This window comes from Neoarius graeffei, chromosome 6 (genome assembly GCF_027579695.1).
Source record: "Neoarius graeffei isolate fNeoGra1 chromosome 6, fNeoGra1.pri, whole genome shotgun sequence".
Classification (NCBI taxonomy): Eukaryota; Metazoa; Chordata; class Actinopteri; order Siluriformes; family Ariidae; genus Neoarius; species Neoarius graeffei.
Window position 1 is genome coordinate 29,969,219 of NC_083574.1, and position 18,287 is coordinate 29,987,505.

At 39.1% G+C, this 18,287-nt stretch overlaps 1 protein-coding gene across 1 annotated transcript; it reads right to left on the reverse strand.

The window, feature by feature from the left end:
• Nucleotides 1–958: 958 nt before the first annotated feature.
• On the reverse strand, nucleotides 959–17,755 carry fbxo36a (F-box protein 36a). Its single transcript, XM_060922884.1, has 6 exons — nucleotides 17,660–17,755; nucleotides 4,892–5,000; nucleotides 1,931–2,103; nucleotides 1,331–1,472; nucleotides 1,057–1,116; nucleotides 959–980 (listed from the first exon to the last, which is right to left on the reverse strand). The coding sequence occupies exons 1-4, from the start codon at nucleotides 17,753–17,755 to the stop codon at nucleotides 1,338–1,340; spliced, it is 513 nt and encodes a 170-aa protein (XP_060778867.1). The 3' UTR covers nucleotides 959–980; nucleotides 1,057–1,116; nucleotides 1,331–1,337.
• Nucleotides 17,756–18,287: the final 532 nt, after the last annotated feature.

The following is an 18,287-nucleotide window of genomic DNA, read 5'->3' on the forward strand; positions in this document are numbered from 1 at the left end:
CCCTAAAGGATGTTCCACACAGCTGGGAAACAAGCATGTCAGAAGAGTTCCTTAATGCTAACACTGCATAACATAACTTACCAGAAGACATCATAAGGACAATAAATTAACAGAGAGATTAGCAAAATGCTTCTAGGAGCAATGTTTAAAGGGATTCATGTGGTTCATCTTTGTCCTCATCCTCATCCATGTTCATGTGTATGTCTGTCTTACTGGGAACCTTAAAATACTAGCTCATGTTCCAGTAGACCATTAAGGAGGCATAAATTTAGTCTAATGTTCCAGTAGACCAATAAGGAGACATACACTTAGCCTTAAAATGGTTGGCAGGTCTGTTGGGAAAAATAAATGTGAATTTTGAGTTTAGATGAAACCGTGAAATTGAACACGAGCCAGACATGAATTATAGTATGTGGGACAGGCCCTTAATGTTCTATTAAGATCACTACAATGTACTATATGGGCCAAATTTACAAATATTGCATATCCCAGAGCCATCTCCATCATGTATATTTTATTTTAATATTTATCCTGAAAATTTCCATAATTCTTAGCAGGCTGTGTTTGTTATAAAACAGAATATCAGCTTTTCATGCTCGTTATTCCAATAATTACTGTATTTACACTGCACTCATGTTTTAAAATCTATGTTAATGCTGTTTTCTTCACTGCCTATTTGCCTGTTGTTTTTTTATTTAACCACTAAAACAATAACTGATCATCATTCAGTAGCCACTTGGTTGTTAGCTGCTGTCAGATGCACCACAATCTTCTTCCCCACCATAAAGATGTAGTTCTGGTTGTCGATGCTGGCAAGCAGAACCTAAATAAAAGACAGCACACAATATAAGTTAAAGCAGAGTGTAATCTACCTGCGCAATAGCAGCAGCTAAACAAAAGTTTTACTCACAGAGAACGCCTGATGGACAGCACACAGCTTCAGGCCAATGTCAGTAAACCCTCTGTCTGAAAGATGGTAGCTAAGAAACAAGAGAAATAAATGGTTGGTATATGTTAAACATACATTGCACCATTAAACAGTGAAGAGGATCATACCTCATAAAGGGCACCTCCATGTCCTCTGGGATAAGGCTGTCCTCACTCTCACTAGCCAGGCTGTGTAATTACACCATGTTCCACACAGGTGGGGAACAAGCATGTCAGAAAAGTTAATTAATGCTTACACTTCATCAGTTACTAGAAGACAACATAAGGACAATACATGAACAGAGACACTGGCAAAATGCTTCAAGGAACAATGTTTAAAGGGATTCATGTGGTTCATCTTTGTCGTCATCCTTATCCATGTCCATGTGTATGTCTGACTTACTGCCATGCTAAGATCTATTGTGACAGAAAGTGATGTAAATCATCTTCCAGCTGAACTTCTTTGCCAGCCTCTGTATTTCGGGTGTGATCTCATTATTGCAACGCCGCACTGCCTCCTCCCATAATTCCAAAGAGTCACACAGCTGGACACATACAGACAAACTTTCTTAGCCACTCAAGTTTCTGTCTTAAGTGAACAGAAAAGCAGCTTTGGATGTGTAGGGGCATTTAAGGGATGGACATAAGATAGATAAGAACTAGACATGAATTCTGCAGTTTGGGATAAAGAGTTAAAACATTTAGTTCTAACATTTGGGATGTAACCTTAAAATAGCTAATTTTCCAGTAGACCACTAAAGAGACATAAATTTAGCCTTAAAATGGTTGGCAGGTCTGTTGGGGAAAAATAAACATGAATTTTGAGTTTAGATGAAGCTGTGAAATTGAACACTATCTAGACATGAATTATAGTGTGTGGGACAGGCCCTTAATGTTCTATTAAGATCACTATGATGGACCCTAATATTTTGGATGAAACCTTAAAATAGCCAAAATTCACCCAGCAACAGTAAACAGAACTCGATTGTTTGGTTTCTCTGACCTTCTTGAAACGATGTGAGGTCTCGCTGAGGTGGCAAATGTCGTGGAAGTTCAGATAGGAAATAATATGCTGCAACAGGTTATCAGACAAACGCTCCAGATAATCAAACCTCCCTTCACAGAGGCCGACTGTGTAGTCCAGGAACTTTGACCCAAACACCAAACCGATTTGTTCTAAACACACACACACACACACACACACACACACACACACACACACACACACACACACAGAGTTTACCTAAAAGGTACATTTTAGCTCCTTAAAATGTAAATGTGACCTCAAAGAGATCTCATGATTCTGAAAGGTTCAATAATAGTTGATAAAGATGTTTCATCAACACGCTCCAGGTAAACTAAAGTTACAAGACGTACTCTTGATGGTCCCATCCCAGTAACAAAGCTTTGTACCCTGTAACTTTCTGAACCATTTTAATATATTATTGTTACCTTGCCTGGGATGGAGTCCACCAGGGGGCGAAGTATTGTTTTTGGTGGGGTTTCTTTGTTAGCAACATTACAGGAAAACAGCTGGACCAATCTTCATGAAACTTTGAGGATAGATGGGCATTGGTCTCAAATAGAACCTCCAACATTTTGAGGGTCATCCGGTCAAGGTCACCAAAAAGGTCAAAATCGTTTTTGGTGCAAATGGTGTCCCAATGTCCCGAATGTGTCCCAAATCACTCCCTACTCACTACATAGTGGATGATATAGTCAGGTCACCATTTTGCAGCGCTGTCCGAATGTATAGTGAGCATTATTACACCCTATATAGTGCACTCAAAGTATCTCACAATGCATCATGAAAAGTAGGGCCACGGCAAAGAAGAAGTTTTATTATTTAATCAATGAGCTCACTATATCGTCTTCTATATAGTAATTCCCTATATAGTGAGTAGGGTGTAGTGAACGAGTGAGTGATTTAGGACACAGTGTTTGTAACCAATCAGCACTTATCCTGATCAAGTTCAATTACCCATTCTATTTCTTGATAAACTTCGGAACTAATCAGAACTAGAAACGAAATAAGAGAAACCTCGTTATAACTTCATAGTATCGGAAGATAATCAGCAGATAAAAAGATAAACGAAATTCACCTCGTGGTTCGCCAAGGCTACCGATTCAATATCAAGTAAGTGGTGTTTATTTTAAGAAAATTTACCTTTTGATTATCACAGCTTTTGTTTGGTCCTTCTGAAAAGTCAAATAAAAAGTTTTGCAAGTTTTTTTTTTTTAGCTTTTTGGCAGATATTTAGGGCGGCACGGTGGTGTAGTGGTTAGCACTGTCGCCTCACAGCAAGAAGGTTCTGGGTTCGAGCCCAGCGGCTGGCGAGGGCCTTTCTGTGTGGAGTTTGCATGTTCTCCCCGTGTCTGTGTGGTTTTCTTCCAGGTGCTCCGGTTTCCCCCACAGTCCAAAGACATGCAGGTTAGGTTAACTGGTGGCTCTAAATTGACCGTAGGTGTGAACGTGAGTGTGAATGGTTGTTTGTCTCTGTGTCAGCCCTGTGATAACCTGGCGACTTGTCCAGGGTGTACCCCGCCTCTTGTTCATAGTCAGCTGGGATAGGCTCCAGCTTGCCTGCGACCCTGTAGAACAGGATAAGCGGCTGCAAATGATGGATGGATGGATGGATGGGCAGATATTTAGAGTGTTGACACTACACTTATGAAACAAAATGTCCTCATTTAGTGTTAGTGACCTTGAAAGAACAGAGACCACACTTGTGAGATTGAATCAGTTGTTATAACACTAAAATAAGTGCTACCAGGTGAGGTTTGTTTTGCCTGGCAATACTTGTTATTATTATTACCTTGCCCAAGACTAAAGAAATTGCTTTCAGACATGTTTATGCTTATTACAGAGGGAAAGTGCGTTCCACTGAGCTCTAGCGCCGGGCCATTTCCAGTAAAGAAGAGTTTCGGTCATAGCGACAGCGTATGTCAACCTTGGTTCGGAGGTTTCAGTTTCAAAAACTGTAAGAGGTAAGAGTAGAATAATATAAAGTACAGACACTTGGTATATTTTACTTCTGTGATTTTTTAATTGTTCATTTTTGGATTACGCTTCATTTTTATGGCTACTGCCTCATAGAGTAAATATGTATGCTATATTTACTGTATGGACATGGGATCAGAAAACAATTTTATTTATAAGCAGTAGCCACATGTACCCATAGGGTACCTTTTTTTCCGCGATATATTCCTTCATATTCATCATAAGTGCTACCAGGCGAGGTTTGTTTTGCCTGGCAACATTAATTATTATTATTATTATTATTATTATTATTATTATTAGTAGTAGTAGTAGTAGTAGTAAAAGATAAATTATAATAGAATATAATGGAACTATAATGGAACAAAAAATTGAACTATAATAGAACAAAACAACAGTTAAAGAAATGAACATTTCTACTGTTAAGCCTACATTATTACTTGCATTATATACAGTTAAGAATGTATACAGTGGGCATGTATGCATTGTTATTGCTGTTTTTTTAACTCATAATACCCCATTCATTAGTCTATTTTATGTAGACTATGCAGATGATATCATCTTGATCCGTATATTCGATTTGGCATAGGTTTTACACTGGATGCCCTTGCTGATGCAACCTTCTCCATTCTATCTGGGCTTGGGACTGGCACTAAGTATACACTGGCTTCTGCAACCCCAGTGGCTAGGTATTTTTACCTAATTTGCATGTCTTTGAACAGTGGGAGGTAACCAGAGCACCCAGAGGAACCCTACACAGACATGGGTAGAACATGCAAACTCCACACAGAATGGGCCCCCTTCAGCCATGAGGTTTGAACCCAGAACCTTCTTGCTGTGAGGCGACAGTGCTAGCCACTGCACCACCATGCGAGATATCTGTGATTTGCCTTAAAGCATGAAGAAAGTATCTATCTATCTGCCTGCCTGTCTGTCTGGCTGTCTGACTGCTTTTCAGAATCTTACGCTGTAGTCTGGTATTTCCTAGAAACTCCTGATGACTCAGTTTCATTTCTCCAGGCCTCAGGTCTTGCGACTTGGCACGCAGAGAAATCTTCCACCACCTCCATATTACCTTCACACACACACACACACACACACACACACACACACACACACACACACACACACAGAGAGTGAGAGAGAGAGTAGATCAGCATACGAGAGTATAGGAGATACTGATTACTTTTAGGTCCGACACTGCCCAAAAGTTCACTCGATCTCATATGATCACTCGTGCCTCATACCACTAACAGGTGCCTAAACACCACACCACTAAAGGGTCCTGGAGAGCATACCCATGAAGAGGTGGGCCTATGTGCAATACAAGCTCCTGCTGAAGATGCAAGGATTACTGACAGCAGCTACAGTGTTGGTTCCCTTCATGGCTGGAAAATACTTGAGTAACTGTACTTTATGATGCTAAATATTATTTTGGAATACTTGCATTTTACTTGAGTGTTACTGAGTGTGAGTACTCATAGTCTTACATTTATCATATTTCCAAGAAAAAGAACTTACTTTTTACTTCTTACATTTTTTCAGATTTTCAAAGTACTTATTACAAAACTCAGATGTCTTTTCTTCTCTCGTCCTACTTGTAGCCCCTGATGGCCAATGAGGAAATAGTTTTATTGCTATTTTTGCTATTGGTTGAAACACCACTGTGGTTTCCTCCTTAAGCAGATCTGCTATCTCTTCTTTTTTTCCGGACCACAATGGAAATAAGTGTTTTACACTTTGTTGTGCTATCCTTGGTTTTAGTTTAATGTATTTAGTTCAATTGTACATTAGTATATTGTCCTACTTGCATGTAATTTTTACCTTAATAAATCTATCTATCTATCTATCTATCTATCTATCTATCTATCTATCTATCTATCTATCTATCTATCTATCTATCTCAAATTAATGGAAGCATTTGAAATTTGAAAGATGAATGGGAAGAGCCTATCAAGGAATCTCTCCCTGTGTGCTGAAGTCCCTTAAAGTGCCATTCCACCATTGGATGTATTCTTTGGCATAAAATACAATATATTTTATGACAACATGACTAGACAGAGAAATCTTTTAGCTTCAAAATGATATATCAAACATAATTTTTTGACAACGACAAGTATATTAATTTTGCGACCAAAGTCACCTACCCTTTTAATTTCCGCGCGGTAGTGAAACGTGATGTCATCGGCAGGTTCCCCTTCTTGTGTACCACGTTGTCGGTCTATTTTTAGACCAGGAAACCCCCAAAGTGAGAGAGTCATTTCTCCTCGTATATGGGGGCCAAAAAAATTGCGAAAAATTTTGAGTTAATCTTTCAGTTAGCTAGATTTATTGGTATTAGCTAGATTTATTGGTATTATTTTTATCGCGTTCTATCCGCCATTGCTGATAATATGTGCCACGTCACACGTCACGTGGTACAGAAGAAGGGGAACCTGCCGATGACATCACGCGCGGAAATTAAAAGGGTAGGTGACTTTGGTCGCAAAATTAATATACTTGTCGCTGTCAAAAAATTATGTTTGATATATCATTTTGAAGCTAAAAGATTTCTCTATCTAGTGATACCATTTATATATGTTGTCAAAATATATTGTATTTTATGCCAAAGAATACATCCAATGGTGGAATGGCACTTTAAGAGTGGAGGCCATGCAGGATGCTGGACTAAAATGGGTACCTCTAAAAACTACCTATTTTTCTAGCAATCTTCTCAGTAAAAAAACAGTTGAAGAACTGCATGCTGGAGGAATAAGTGACCAAATGGCTCAAGGGTGACATTGTGATTAAACGTGGGTTCCACTGTTCTACATAGCCCTAGCCACAGGGAATTTCACTGTGCATCAATGTAAAGAAATTGGTTATAAATAGACTATAGAATACTTTTAATACCGTATCTTGGCCTTAAATAGCTTTCAAAGGTTAAAACTAAACTGATACAAACTATACACACACACACACACACACACACACATGTGTGTGTGCGTGCGTGTGTGTGTGTGTGTGTGTGTGTGTGTGTGTGTGTGTGTGTGTGTGTTATGTGCACAGTATTTGTGTCAGTTTAGTTTTGACTAAACTAAACTCCACAATTATTGGCACCCCTTGTAAAAATGAATAAAAACGGCTAGAAAAAAATCCACCTTTTGGTGAAGTAGCGTCATCTCACACTGAAAAAATGAGAAAAATCCAACCATTAATTGAAGGTTTTCAATGGGGTTCAGGTCAAGGGACTGAGATGGCTCTGGCAGAACTTTGATTCTGTGGTCAGCGAACCATTTTTGTTTTGATTTGGACATATGCATCAGATCATTGTTCTGCTGGAAGATCCATTGATAACCCAGGTTTGGTTCCTGGCAGAGGCAGGGAGATTTTGATTTAAAATGTTCTGGTATTTCATGGAGTCCATTATGCCATGTACCATGCCATGTGTGTGTGTATATATGAGGTCCATTACAACCAAAACCTCACACCATAAAGTGAGCTTTTTCCCCACTGCAGTTCACCTCATCAATAAGGCTAGAGACTCCGCTGACTCTAATCTCTCACTCTCGTTCTGTAACATTAATGCACTTCCTCTCTGAACTGTGATTTTGCACATCCACGGTCATGTCATACATTTTCATTCTGTGAGCTTTACTGCATATTCCTGCACACACTGTATAGCTTGGCTATTTATTTAACCCATTGCATATGTCATCTTTGTCCTGTGACCTATCTTTGCACATTCCAGCACATACTGTACAGCTTGGACTTCAAAACAACCCATGCACATACCCCTTAAATATGTCTATTTTTCAAATGTGTATATTTTAGATTCCTACTTATTTTTTTATTCTATTTATATTACTAGACAGGCAGCTACACTTATCAACAGTCCATAATCATCATCATCATCATCATCAGAAACACTTTATTGCCAGGTATGTGGACACACACGAGGAATTTGACTCCAGTTTCACTTAGCTCTCATAGTACAAAACAGATAAAAAGTGTATACACAAAACAAACAAACAAACAAACAAACAAACAAACAACAACAAAAAAGGGGTGCAATAGGTGCATAGTGCAAAGTAATCCAGGTAAGTCAAGTATGAAATAGATAAATAAATATAAAGTATACAGTGTGCACAGAATGACGGTATGAGTGTTCAGATATTTTACAACTGATATTACTGATATATGAGTCTGGTTTTTAGCTGTTTATCACAGAAAGGATTTTCTGTTTTGGTGCAATATGGTGCATAGTGCAAAGATGAAATAGTAAATATAAATAAGTATAAATATAATATAAGTAACAGTGAGCACAGAATGACAGTATGAGTGTGCAGATATTTTGCAAGTGATATTACTGATATATGAATCTGGATTTTAGCTGTTCATCACAGAGACAGCCTGAGGGAAGAAACTATTCTTGTGTCTATTATCGACATCTTTTCAGATTTACAAATAAAAAACAAATTTTACAAAGGTGAGTTTCAGTTACAACAGTTATTATTGCTTAATTAATCAACTAGAAGACCCCCCCCCCCGCCCTTTGATCTTGTTGTCTGATGACACAGCTCGTTACCTGAGATGGAATTTTTTTTTTTTAGCATTTTAGCACAATCAGCAATTTGAGGAAAACCCGGATGTTATCATCACAGGTAAGCATGGTGGAAAGATCATGGACATGTTTTTACTTATCAAATTCACTGATATTTCATGATATTATTGTTGAAACCTACTTTGTTTCTTCCTCTTTTATTTGACAGTCACCATTTTGTATCTAAATGTGCGTTTGAGAAGTCATGTTCACTTTGTGATCACTTTCACCGATGTCCACCATTATTGACACCCTGTGGAATTAAGTAACATTTACAATTGTTATGTATCAATCTTTGTGTAACATTGGTGAAGTAGATGAAGTACTTTAAAAAAATAAAAGTGCTGTGACATCTAAAGTGCTAATGGTTAATGAACTCATTACTGATCAGAAGTTTAATGTACTTTGTTTAACTGAAACATGGCTTAAGCCAAATGAATATATAGCATTAAATGAAGCGAGTCCTCCTGGATACAGTTATATACACCAGCCTCGTCAAACTGGCAGAGGAGGAGGCGTTGCGGTTATTTATAATGATTATCTATGTGTAACACAAAAACCTGGTTATAAATTTAATACATTTGAAGTTCTTCATACTCATATAATGTATGTAGCCTCGAAAAATAAGTCTACCCAGTTAATTCCATTGCTTATTATTTACAGGCTCCCGGGGCATATTCTGAGTTTCTTTCTGAATTTGCAGATTTTATCTCAGATCTGGTTATTTCCTTAGACAAAGCTTTAGTTCTCTGAGATTTTAATATTCACTTCAATAACCCAGAAGACCCTTTAAAAACAGCATTTGTGTCCATTTTAGATTCAGTAGGGATTAATCAGAATGTCATAGGACCGACCCATAATGGTGGTCACACCCTTGATCTAATACTAACATTCAGGTTAAACGTAGACAATATAGTCATACTTCCACAGTCTGAAGTTATCTCAGATCATTATCTCATCTCATTCAAACTATGTCTGAGTAATAATATATGCACCTCACCACGCTACTGTATTAAACGTACATTCGCGTCAACTACTGCACAAAGCTTTATAAATGATCTCCCAGAGTTATCAACTTTGATTGGGTCACTGTCAGCCCCTGCAGAACTTGATCAGGCAACTGAATGCTTAGAGTCAGCGTTCCGCCATACCTTAATGTAGCTCCTCTTAAAAGGAAAATGGTCAGAGACAAAAAATTAGCACCCTGGGATAATGATGACACTCGCACATTAAAACAGACCACTCAAAAATTGGAACGTAAATGGCGTCAAACAAAATTGGTAGTGTTCAAGTTAGCATGGAAGGAGAGCTTCCTGAAGTATAGAAAAGCTCTTAGTGCTGCGAGATCAACATATCTCTCCTCCCTAATAGAAGATAACAAAAATAATCCTAGATTCCTATTTAATACAGTAGCAAAATTAACCAGGAATAAGTCCACTATAGACACATGCACACCTGCAGTATATAATAGTAACGATTTCATGAATTTTTTTAATGACAAAATTGAGAATATCCGACAAAAAATTCAAACTACTAATTTAAGGTCAGACAATGTAAGTGACCTTGTAGTTAACCATATAACTGTATCAGATCATCAATTAGAATGTTTTACTCCCCTTAAAGAAACTGAATTACTTTCATGAATCTCAGCATCAAAAGCCTCAGCTTGTGTACTAGATCCCTTACCTACATATCTATTCAAACAGATAATACCTGAAGTAATTGAACCGCTTCTAAAAATAATAAATTTTTCTCTCACGATTGGCTATGTACCCAAATCCTTTAAACTATCAGTTATCAAACCCCTGATTAAAAAACTTGACCTTGATCCCTGTCAGCTGTCCAATTATTGGCCAATATCAAACCTCTCCTTTATCTCCAAGATCCTTGAAAAAGCTGTGGCACAGCAGTTATGCTCATATTTACAGAAGAATAACATCCATGAAATGTATCAGTCAGGATTTAGACCTAATCATAGCACAGAGACAGCTTTGGTTAAAGTAGTAAACGACCTACTGTTGGCGTCTGATCAGGGCTGTGTCTCGCTGCTTGTGTTGCTTGACCTTAGTGCAGCATTTGATACCATTGATCATTCCATTCTTCTGGATAGACTAGAAAATATTGTGGGAGTTAAGGGAACGGCCCTCTCCTGGCTCAGCTCTTATTTAACTGATCGTTATCAGTATGTTGATATTAATGGTGATATTTCTAGACGTACTGAGGTAAAGTTTGGTGTTCCACAAGGATCTGTCTTGGGTCCACTGCTTTTTTCTTCATATGTTACCTCTGGGTGATATTATTCGTAAACATTGTATTAGTTTCCACTGTTATGCTGATGACACACAGTTGTATGTTTCTGCAAAACCTGATGAGAGACACCAGCTTAATAGAATTGAGGAATGTGTGAAGGACATTAGACACTGGATGCTTATTAATTTCCTTCTGCTTAACTCTGACAAGACTGAAGTACTTGTACTAGGACCACATCTAGCTAGAAGTAAGTTTTCTGATTACACAGTAACTCTGGATGGCCTTTCTGTTTCTTCACATGCAGCAGTAAAAGACCTCAGAGTGATTATTGACCCCAGTCTTACATTCGAAACTCACATTGATAACATTATCCGGATAGCTTTCTTTCATCTCAGAAATATTGCTAAGATAAGAAATTTAATGTCATTACATGACGCGGAAAAATTGTTAAAAGTGCTATACAAATAAACTTGACTTATAATAATTTTTTTTTCTGATTCACAACAGAATGGAATGCTATTTGGAATCCTATTGCAATAAATAGAATTAGACCAGAATTAAATTCCTAGCATATATAAATTCATGGATTAAAGCAAAAAAAAAAAAAAAAATCATCTGACTGAAAAAAAAAAGCTCCATGTCATTGGCCCCTACCATGTCAGCGATGCGTCAAATTTTAAACGCCATGTTGTCCATTATCCCCTCGGCCCCTACTTATAGTACATTTACATAATTTTAACAAATGACTAAAGCTAAGGCAAGACTTTACCATTGTCATTACTGGCTATTCATGATGAAACATCAAGTTTTCAGCGCAAAGTGCAAATTTATTTCAACAATACTTTAGTAATGCACAATAGTGGTTCAGAGAAAAGTGCAAGTGCAGTCGAACTTGAACCATGCTTTCAGAAGAGTGGAACAGAAAGAAAAATAGGAAAATCTGTTGAAATAAAGCCAGGAAACAAGAAAAGTAAAGTGAAAGTTCACTTTTTCTGCTTCTTCGCAGTGAAGCCAAAGGCATCTACTTTGGCAACACCTGATGCCTGTTTTTGTTTCTTTTTCCTTGGCACAGCAGCAGGAGCTTGCCATTATCGCCCATGTCATTTTGCCAAGCCCATCTCCACTTATTCTTTACCGTTTTGTCGATGTCTGACACATTTGTGCCTTCATTTAAAAGAAGCGCGTCCATGCTGGCAAAACCGAAAGTAATTTGACGCACTCTAGTGATGGAAATCGAAGGGCCTATGTCAGGTGAAATATGGCCTTATACGCAGTACTCGAGTTGAGGGGGGATGTGGGGGGATGGCATCCCCCTTCTGAAATAAAAATCTCAAATCATCCCCCTTATAAAACGGCCATCCCCCCATCACATCCCTTGGGCCATTTTACCAATTAATGTGGAAATTAGCCTACTATTATTTTAACAAATATTACTACCATTTCAACATTAGAGGCTTTGCGCAGTGATAGCCTACATGTAGCCGGATAAAAAAGATGCATATTTATTTATTCGATTGCACCTCTCATTCACACCTATACGGAGGTTTCAGTCACTGAAAACAGCTACTTTTGCAAACTCGGGGCAGAGTGGAGATTTCTGAAAACTCCATCTTCAGACACTCGTGTAAATCGGGAAAACGAAGCAACAGTGGGTGAGAGGGCGCGCGCGAATATAATGAGTCATAGGTGTGAATCTTTCACCGAATGCCAATTGTCCCAGTTCTTCATGAAATCGCATGTGCACGCACAAATTCATTAGGTTAACTTTCAAATAACTGTTCTTGTGCACTTGCGACACCGGAGCCACTTTCCTGAATTTTGAGCTTCGGAGTATTCGCTTCTTTATCTATTTAATCAATGAATTTATTTGTCACATACATTCAATTACTAATGTAAAACATTAGTAGCCTATTTAAGCAATAGCTGTTTTCTCCACTGTTTTCTGACCTTTTGTGCTTAGTGAATGAGACACTTCATTACACTCACTGACCGACTTCCAATTCCGGACTTTTTTGAAAATGTAAAATATAGGCCTACGAGATGTTTTTTTGGGACTTAATTCGTGTTGCTCCTTCACTATTAATTTTTGAGACTGATGAGGCACTAAATACTGTGGAATTATTTTATCCTTACTATGAAGTTTGACATCTTAAACAAGTGTCGGGAAATCTTGCAGCCCGACTCTGCAGCCTCCAATGTTTAAGCGAACTGCTGAAACCATAATGTTTAAAGATTAAATTGTAGGCTAATCAAACCAAAGAAAAACACAGCCTTTCCAGAACGTTCTCTGCCGAAGCCTATTTAACCTACAAAAGGCTTAATAGCATAGATCTTGCTGCGGCTTCAACAGGGCTGTTTAGATTTTTCACCTGATCACCTTTCAATAGGCAAATATCATTATTATTATTATTATTATTATTATTACTACTACTACAATAGGCCTAGTATTAGTAGTAGGCAAGTAGTTGCCTAGTAGTAGGACAGCCAAATTGTTTCATCAGTGGAGCTGCCGTTAAAAGGAAACTGATGCGGAGCGCCGCGCTCGGGGTGAATCGCGTCCCGAGGTGCGGGGCTGGCCCGCCCTGGCAGCACTGGTTCGTTGGGGAGAGGGCAGAGGTCGCTGGCTGCCAAGTTTGGAGAGGCTGGGACCTCCCCTGGCCGAGTTACGAGCGTGCAAAGTCGGGCTGAAGCCGCCGATAGAAATGAAACTCAAGCCGAGCACCGCAGCTCGCTGCCTACGCCGAGCCTCCCCGGGACTAGACAGTAGCGTAGGCTGTATTTATTTATTTAGGCCTATCTAGCGCAACAACTTATTCCTTTACATATACTCAAACATAGCACAAGAAAGGGTTCAACAACAGGCAATCACAGCAGCTTGGTGAAGTTCTAAATCACATCGGTGTCAGACCTATGGGCCTACCCCCCCCCTTTTCCCTCGGATCTGCATCACTCTCATTATTGACCTTTAGCGCTCCCAGTTGACGGAAAGCCGTTGTAGCGACGGAAAACTTTAATCCATGTAAATTTACATGCTTGAAATATTCTGATTTTTTTTTCAGTTTGTTGTAAATACAGTGGTGCTTGAAAGTTTGTGAACCCTTTAGAATTTTCTATATTTCTGCATAAATATGACCTAAAACATCATCAGATTTTCACACAAGTCCTAAAAGTAGATAAAGAGAACCCAGTTAAACAAATGAAACAAAATATTATACTTGGTCATTTATTTAGTGAGGAAAATGATCCAATATTACATATCTGTGAGTGGCAAAAGTATGTGAACCTCTAGGATTACCAGTTAATTTGAAGGTGAAATTAGAGTCAGGTGTTTTCAATCAATGGGATGACAATCAGGTGTGAGTGGGCACCCTGTTTTATTTAAAGAACAGGGATCTATCAAAGTCTGATCTTCACAACACATGTTTGTGGAAGTGTATCATGGCAAGAACAAAGGAGATTTCTGAGGACCTCAGAAAAAGCGTTGTTGATGCTCATCAGGCTGGAAAAGGTTACAAAACCATCTCTAAAGAGTTTGGACTCCACCAATCCACAGTCAGACAGATTGTGTACAAATGGAGGAAATTCAAGACCAGTGTTACCCTCCCCAGGAGTGGTCGACCAACAAAGATCACTCCAAGAGCAAGGCATGTAATGGCCCTTTTCCACTACCCTTTTTCAGCTCACTTCAGCTCGCTTCAGCTCACTTCAGCCCGACACGGCTCGCGTTTCGACTACCAAAAACCAGCACGACTCAGCTCGTTTCAGCCCTGCTTAGCCCCTAAAACTCGCACCGTTTTGGAGTGGGGCTGAAGCGAGCCAAACCGTGCCGACTGAGGCTGGGGGCGTGAGCAGACACTCCCCTGTGCACTGATTGGTGAGGAGGAGTGTCCTCACATGCCCACACACGCCCCGCGAGCGCGCTGGGATCTGTAAACACCGCAAACCCGGAAGGAGAATAATTATGAATTACGAGAATTTCTGAAGCCTTATGCGCCTCGCCTCATCTATACGCTCTTGCCAGTATCTGTCCGCGTTGTCGGTGACAACAAGCCACAGCACCAAGACCAGCAACACTAACGACTCCATGTCCTCCATGTTTATTGTTTACTATTCGGGTCGTGAGACTACTGCTTAAAAGCTCACTGAATCAGTGACATACAGAGCATCGTGGACGAGTTCGCGGAGCGCAAGGCTCGTCGTATGCCCTTCAAATAATGCGCGCAGTAGGCTATTGATGTTTTATTATGAGCCATGTACAGTATGTCGCCTAATGTTTTTTTGTTTCTGAGTTACATGTTCGTTTGAAGGACTTAATGTACAAAATAACATAGTTGCACCCCGGAGTGTTGAAATTGGTAAACACAGTGCATTCAGTGAGGTTTGCACCGCCCTCCTTTTATTTCTGACTCTTCCTGTCACCGTTGCAACCTCTGAGCGCTCATTCGTATGCCCTTCAAATAATGTGCGCAGTATAGGCTATTGAGGTTTTATTATGAGCCATGTACAGTATCCTAATGTTTTTTGTTTCTGAGTTACATGTTCGTTTGAAGGACTTGATGTACTAAATAACATAGTTGCACCCGGTAGTGTTGAAATTGGTAAACACCGCAGTTGCGGACATTTTGTAGCCTAAAATGATGTTATGATAAGCTTTAATAAAGGGCCCGGTCATTTGCCCCGCCCCCGGCCCGGCTCTGACTTGTTCCGCCACTGTCACTGATGTCACTGTTTGCGCTGCTTAACGACATCACATGACGTCCACCCACTTTCGCTAACTCCACCCAATGTGTCCACCCACTTCCAGCCAGCACGGTTCAGCGCGGTTGTAGTCGAAATGCAACTCCAACAGCCCCGCTCAGCCCGACTCAGCTCGACTCGGCACGGCACGGCTCAGCCGCGTTTGTAGTGGAAAAGCGGCATAATAGTCAGTGAGGTCACAAAGGACCCCAGGGTAACTTCTAAGCAGCTGAAGGCCTCTCTCACATTGGCTAATGTTTATGTTCATGAGTCCACCATCAGGAGAACACTGAACAACAATGGTGTGCATGGCAGGGTTGCAAGGAGAAAGCCACTGCTCTCCAAAAAGAACATTGCTGCTCATCTGCAGTTTGCTAAAGATCACTGGGACAAGCCAGAAAGCTATTTGAAAAATGTTTTGTGGACGGATGAGACCAAAATAGAACTTTTTGGTTTAAATTAGAAGCGTTATGTTTGGAGAAAGGAAAACACTGCATTCCAGCATAAGAACCTTATCCCATCTGTGAAACATGGTGGTGGTAGTATCATGGTTTGGCCCTGTTTTGCTGCATCTGGGCCAGGACGGCTTGCCATCATTGATGGAACAATGAATTCTGAATTATACGAGCAAATTCTAAAGGAAAATGTCAGGACATCTGTCCATGAACTGAATCTCAAGAGAAGGTGGGTCATGCAGCAAGACAACGACCCTAAGCACACAAGTCATTCTACCAAAGAATGGTTAAAGAAGAATAAAGTTAATGTTTTGGAATGGCCAAGTCAAAATCCTGACCTTAATCCAATGGAAATGTTGTGGAAGGACCTGAAGTGAGCAGTTCATGTGAGGAAACCCACCAACATCCCAGAGTTGAAGCTGTTCTGTACGGAGGAACGGGCTAAAATTCCTCCAAGCCAGTGTACAGGACTGATCAACAGTTAGCGGAAACGTTTAGTTGCAGTTACTGCTGCACAAGGGGCTCACAGCAGATACTGAAAGCAAAGGTTCACATACTTTTGCCACTCACAGATATGTAATATTGGGTCATTTTCCTCAATAAATAAATGACCAAGTACAATATTTTTGTCTCATTTGTTTAACTGGGTTCTCTTTATCTACTTTTAGGACTTGTGTGAAAATCTGATGATGTTTTAGGTCATATTTATGCAGATATATAGAAAATTCTAAAGGGTTCACAAACTTTCAAGCACCACTGTATCTACCACATATTACAATATCAGTAGAAATTTTATATTTTGGTTCGAGGAATGACATGTGACCTTTGACCTGAATTTTCATGTGGTTACAATGTTAATTGCCTGTTGACATTTATTAGTAAACTACAAAACCAGAAGTTAATACAAACAACAATGAATGATTAACAAAATGTGATCTATGAAAATACTTAGAAAGTGGGTTGAAAGTGGAACAAAAAGATTTTCAGACACAGGTTCAACATTATCAGTTCATTTGTTTACAAACATTAGAATTACTTCCTCATTTACATAAGCACTGACATCGATATATTTATATAAAATATATTTTGTACTAAATATAAGTCTTTGTGAAACAAATTTTAAATAAAAACTATGTTTTGTGAACTTAATACCACATACTGATTATTATTACTACTACTACTATTATTATTATTATTTTAAAAAATAATCATCTGGATGTCAATAATTGTGGAACAGTGTTGATAACTGTGGACAAAGGTGTCGATAATTGTGGAATGGTGTCACATGATCTGATACGCTAAGTAATCGGGAATCAACTCATTTTTTTCCAGTGGAAGTTTGAGTAATTATTTATGCACAATTTACGTATTGAAAGTTTTTTTTTCTAGTTTTGCAATGGCTAAAAGTAAAATAAATAATCCTCTGGATGTCGATAATTGTGGAACGGTGTCGATAAGTGTGGACAAAGGTGTCGATAATTGTGGAATGGTGTCACATGATCTGATACGCTAGTAATCGGGAATCAACTCATTTTTTTTTCCAGTGGAAGTTTGAGTAATTATTTATGCACAATTTGCCTATTGAAAGTTTTTTCTACTTTTGTAATGGCCAAAAGATGGTTACGGTGTCAATAATTGTAGCCGTTGCTCTTTATATATTATGAACAGATTATCAAATTGCTATTCATGTAAGTATGTAAGTTATAATACCTCTGTCTTTGTCACAGCGAGATGATGGAAATCTTTCGAGGGAGGAGGCGCTTGGGTACTGTTCTCAAACAACAGCTCTTTCAACAGGGACGCCATTTTGAATGCTTCAATCCGACACTGGTTACCATGCCAACAAGAGCCCCCGATTTAACTGCTTGCTATCGGAAGTTCTTTATTCCGCAATTCGTTCTTTACGGCGTAATACGCTCGGAACAAACGTTAGTCGTGTCCATAAGGTTGTGTGTTAGTCATTCTGAACGTTACTATTAAACAATTAATGATTAATCATGTTACAAAGGACACAAATGTTATTATGTGTATGGAGCATTAAAGTTCATATTGACGAGTGATATTTTTGAAAAAGAGGGCTAATAAAAATCAGGGTATGTATGCTTTTTCCACTTATAATACAAAACCGCTTTAACTATTTAGGATCGTAAAATTTAATTTGTTTTAAATTCACTGCCACACAGAACACCGGACTGTTTTGGAACAGAATGCAGGTCGCTCAGCTGTTGAAGTGATGTCACTTTCTCCCGTACTGCGCCTGCGTAAAAATTGGGCGCATGCGTAATTTAAATCGTGCGGTGGGGGGGAGGGGGGAAGCTGATCGGATAGTGACAAGGAC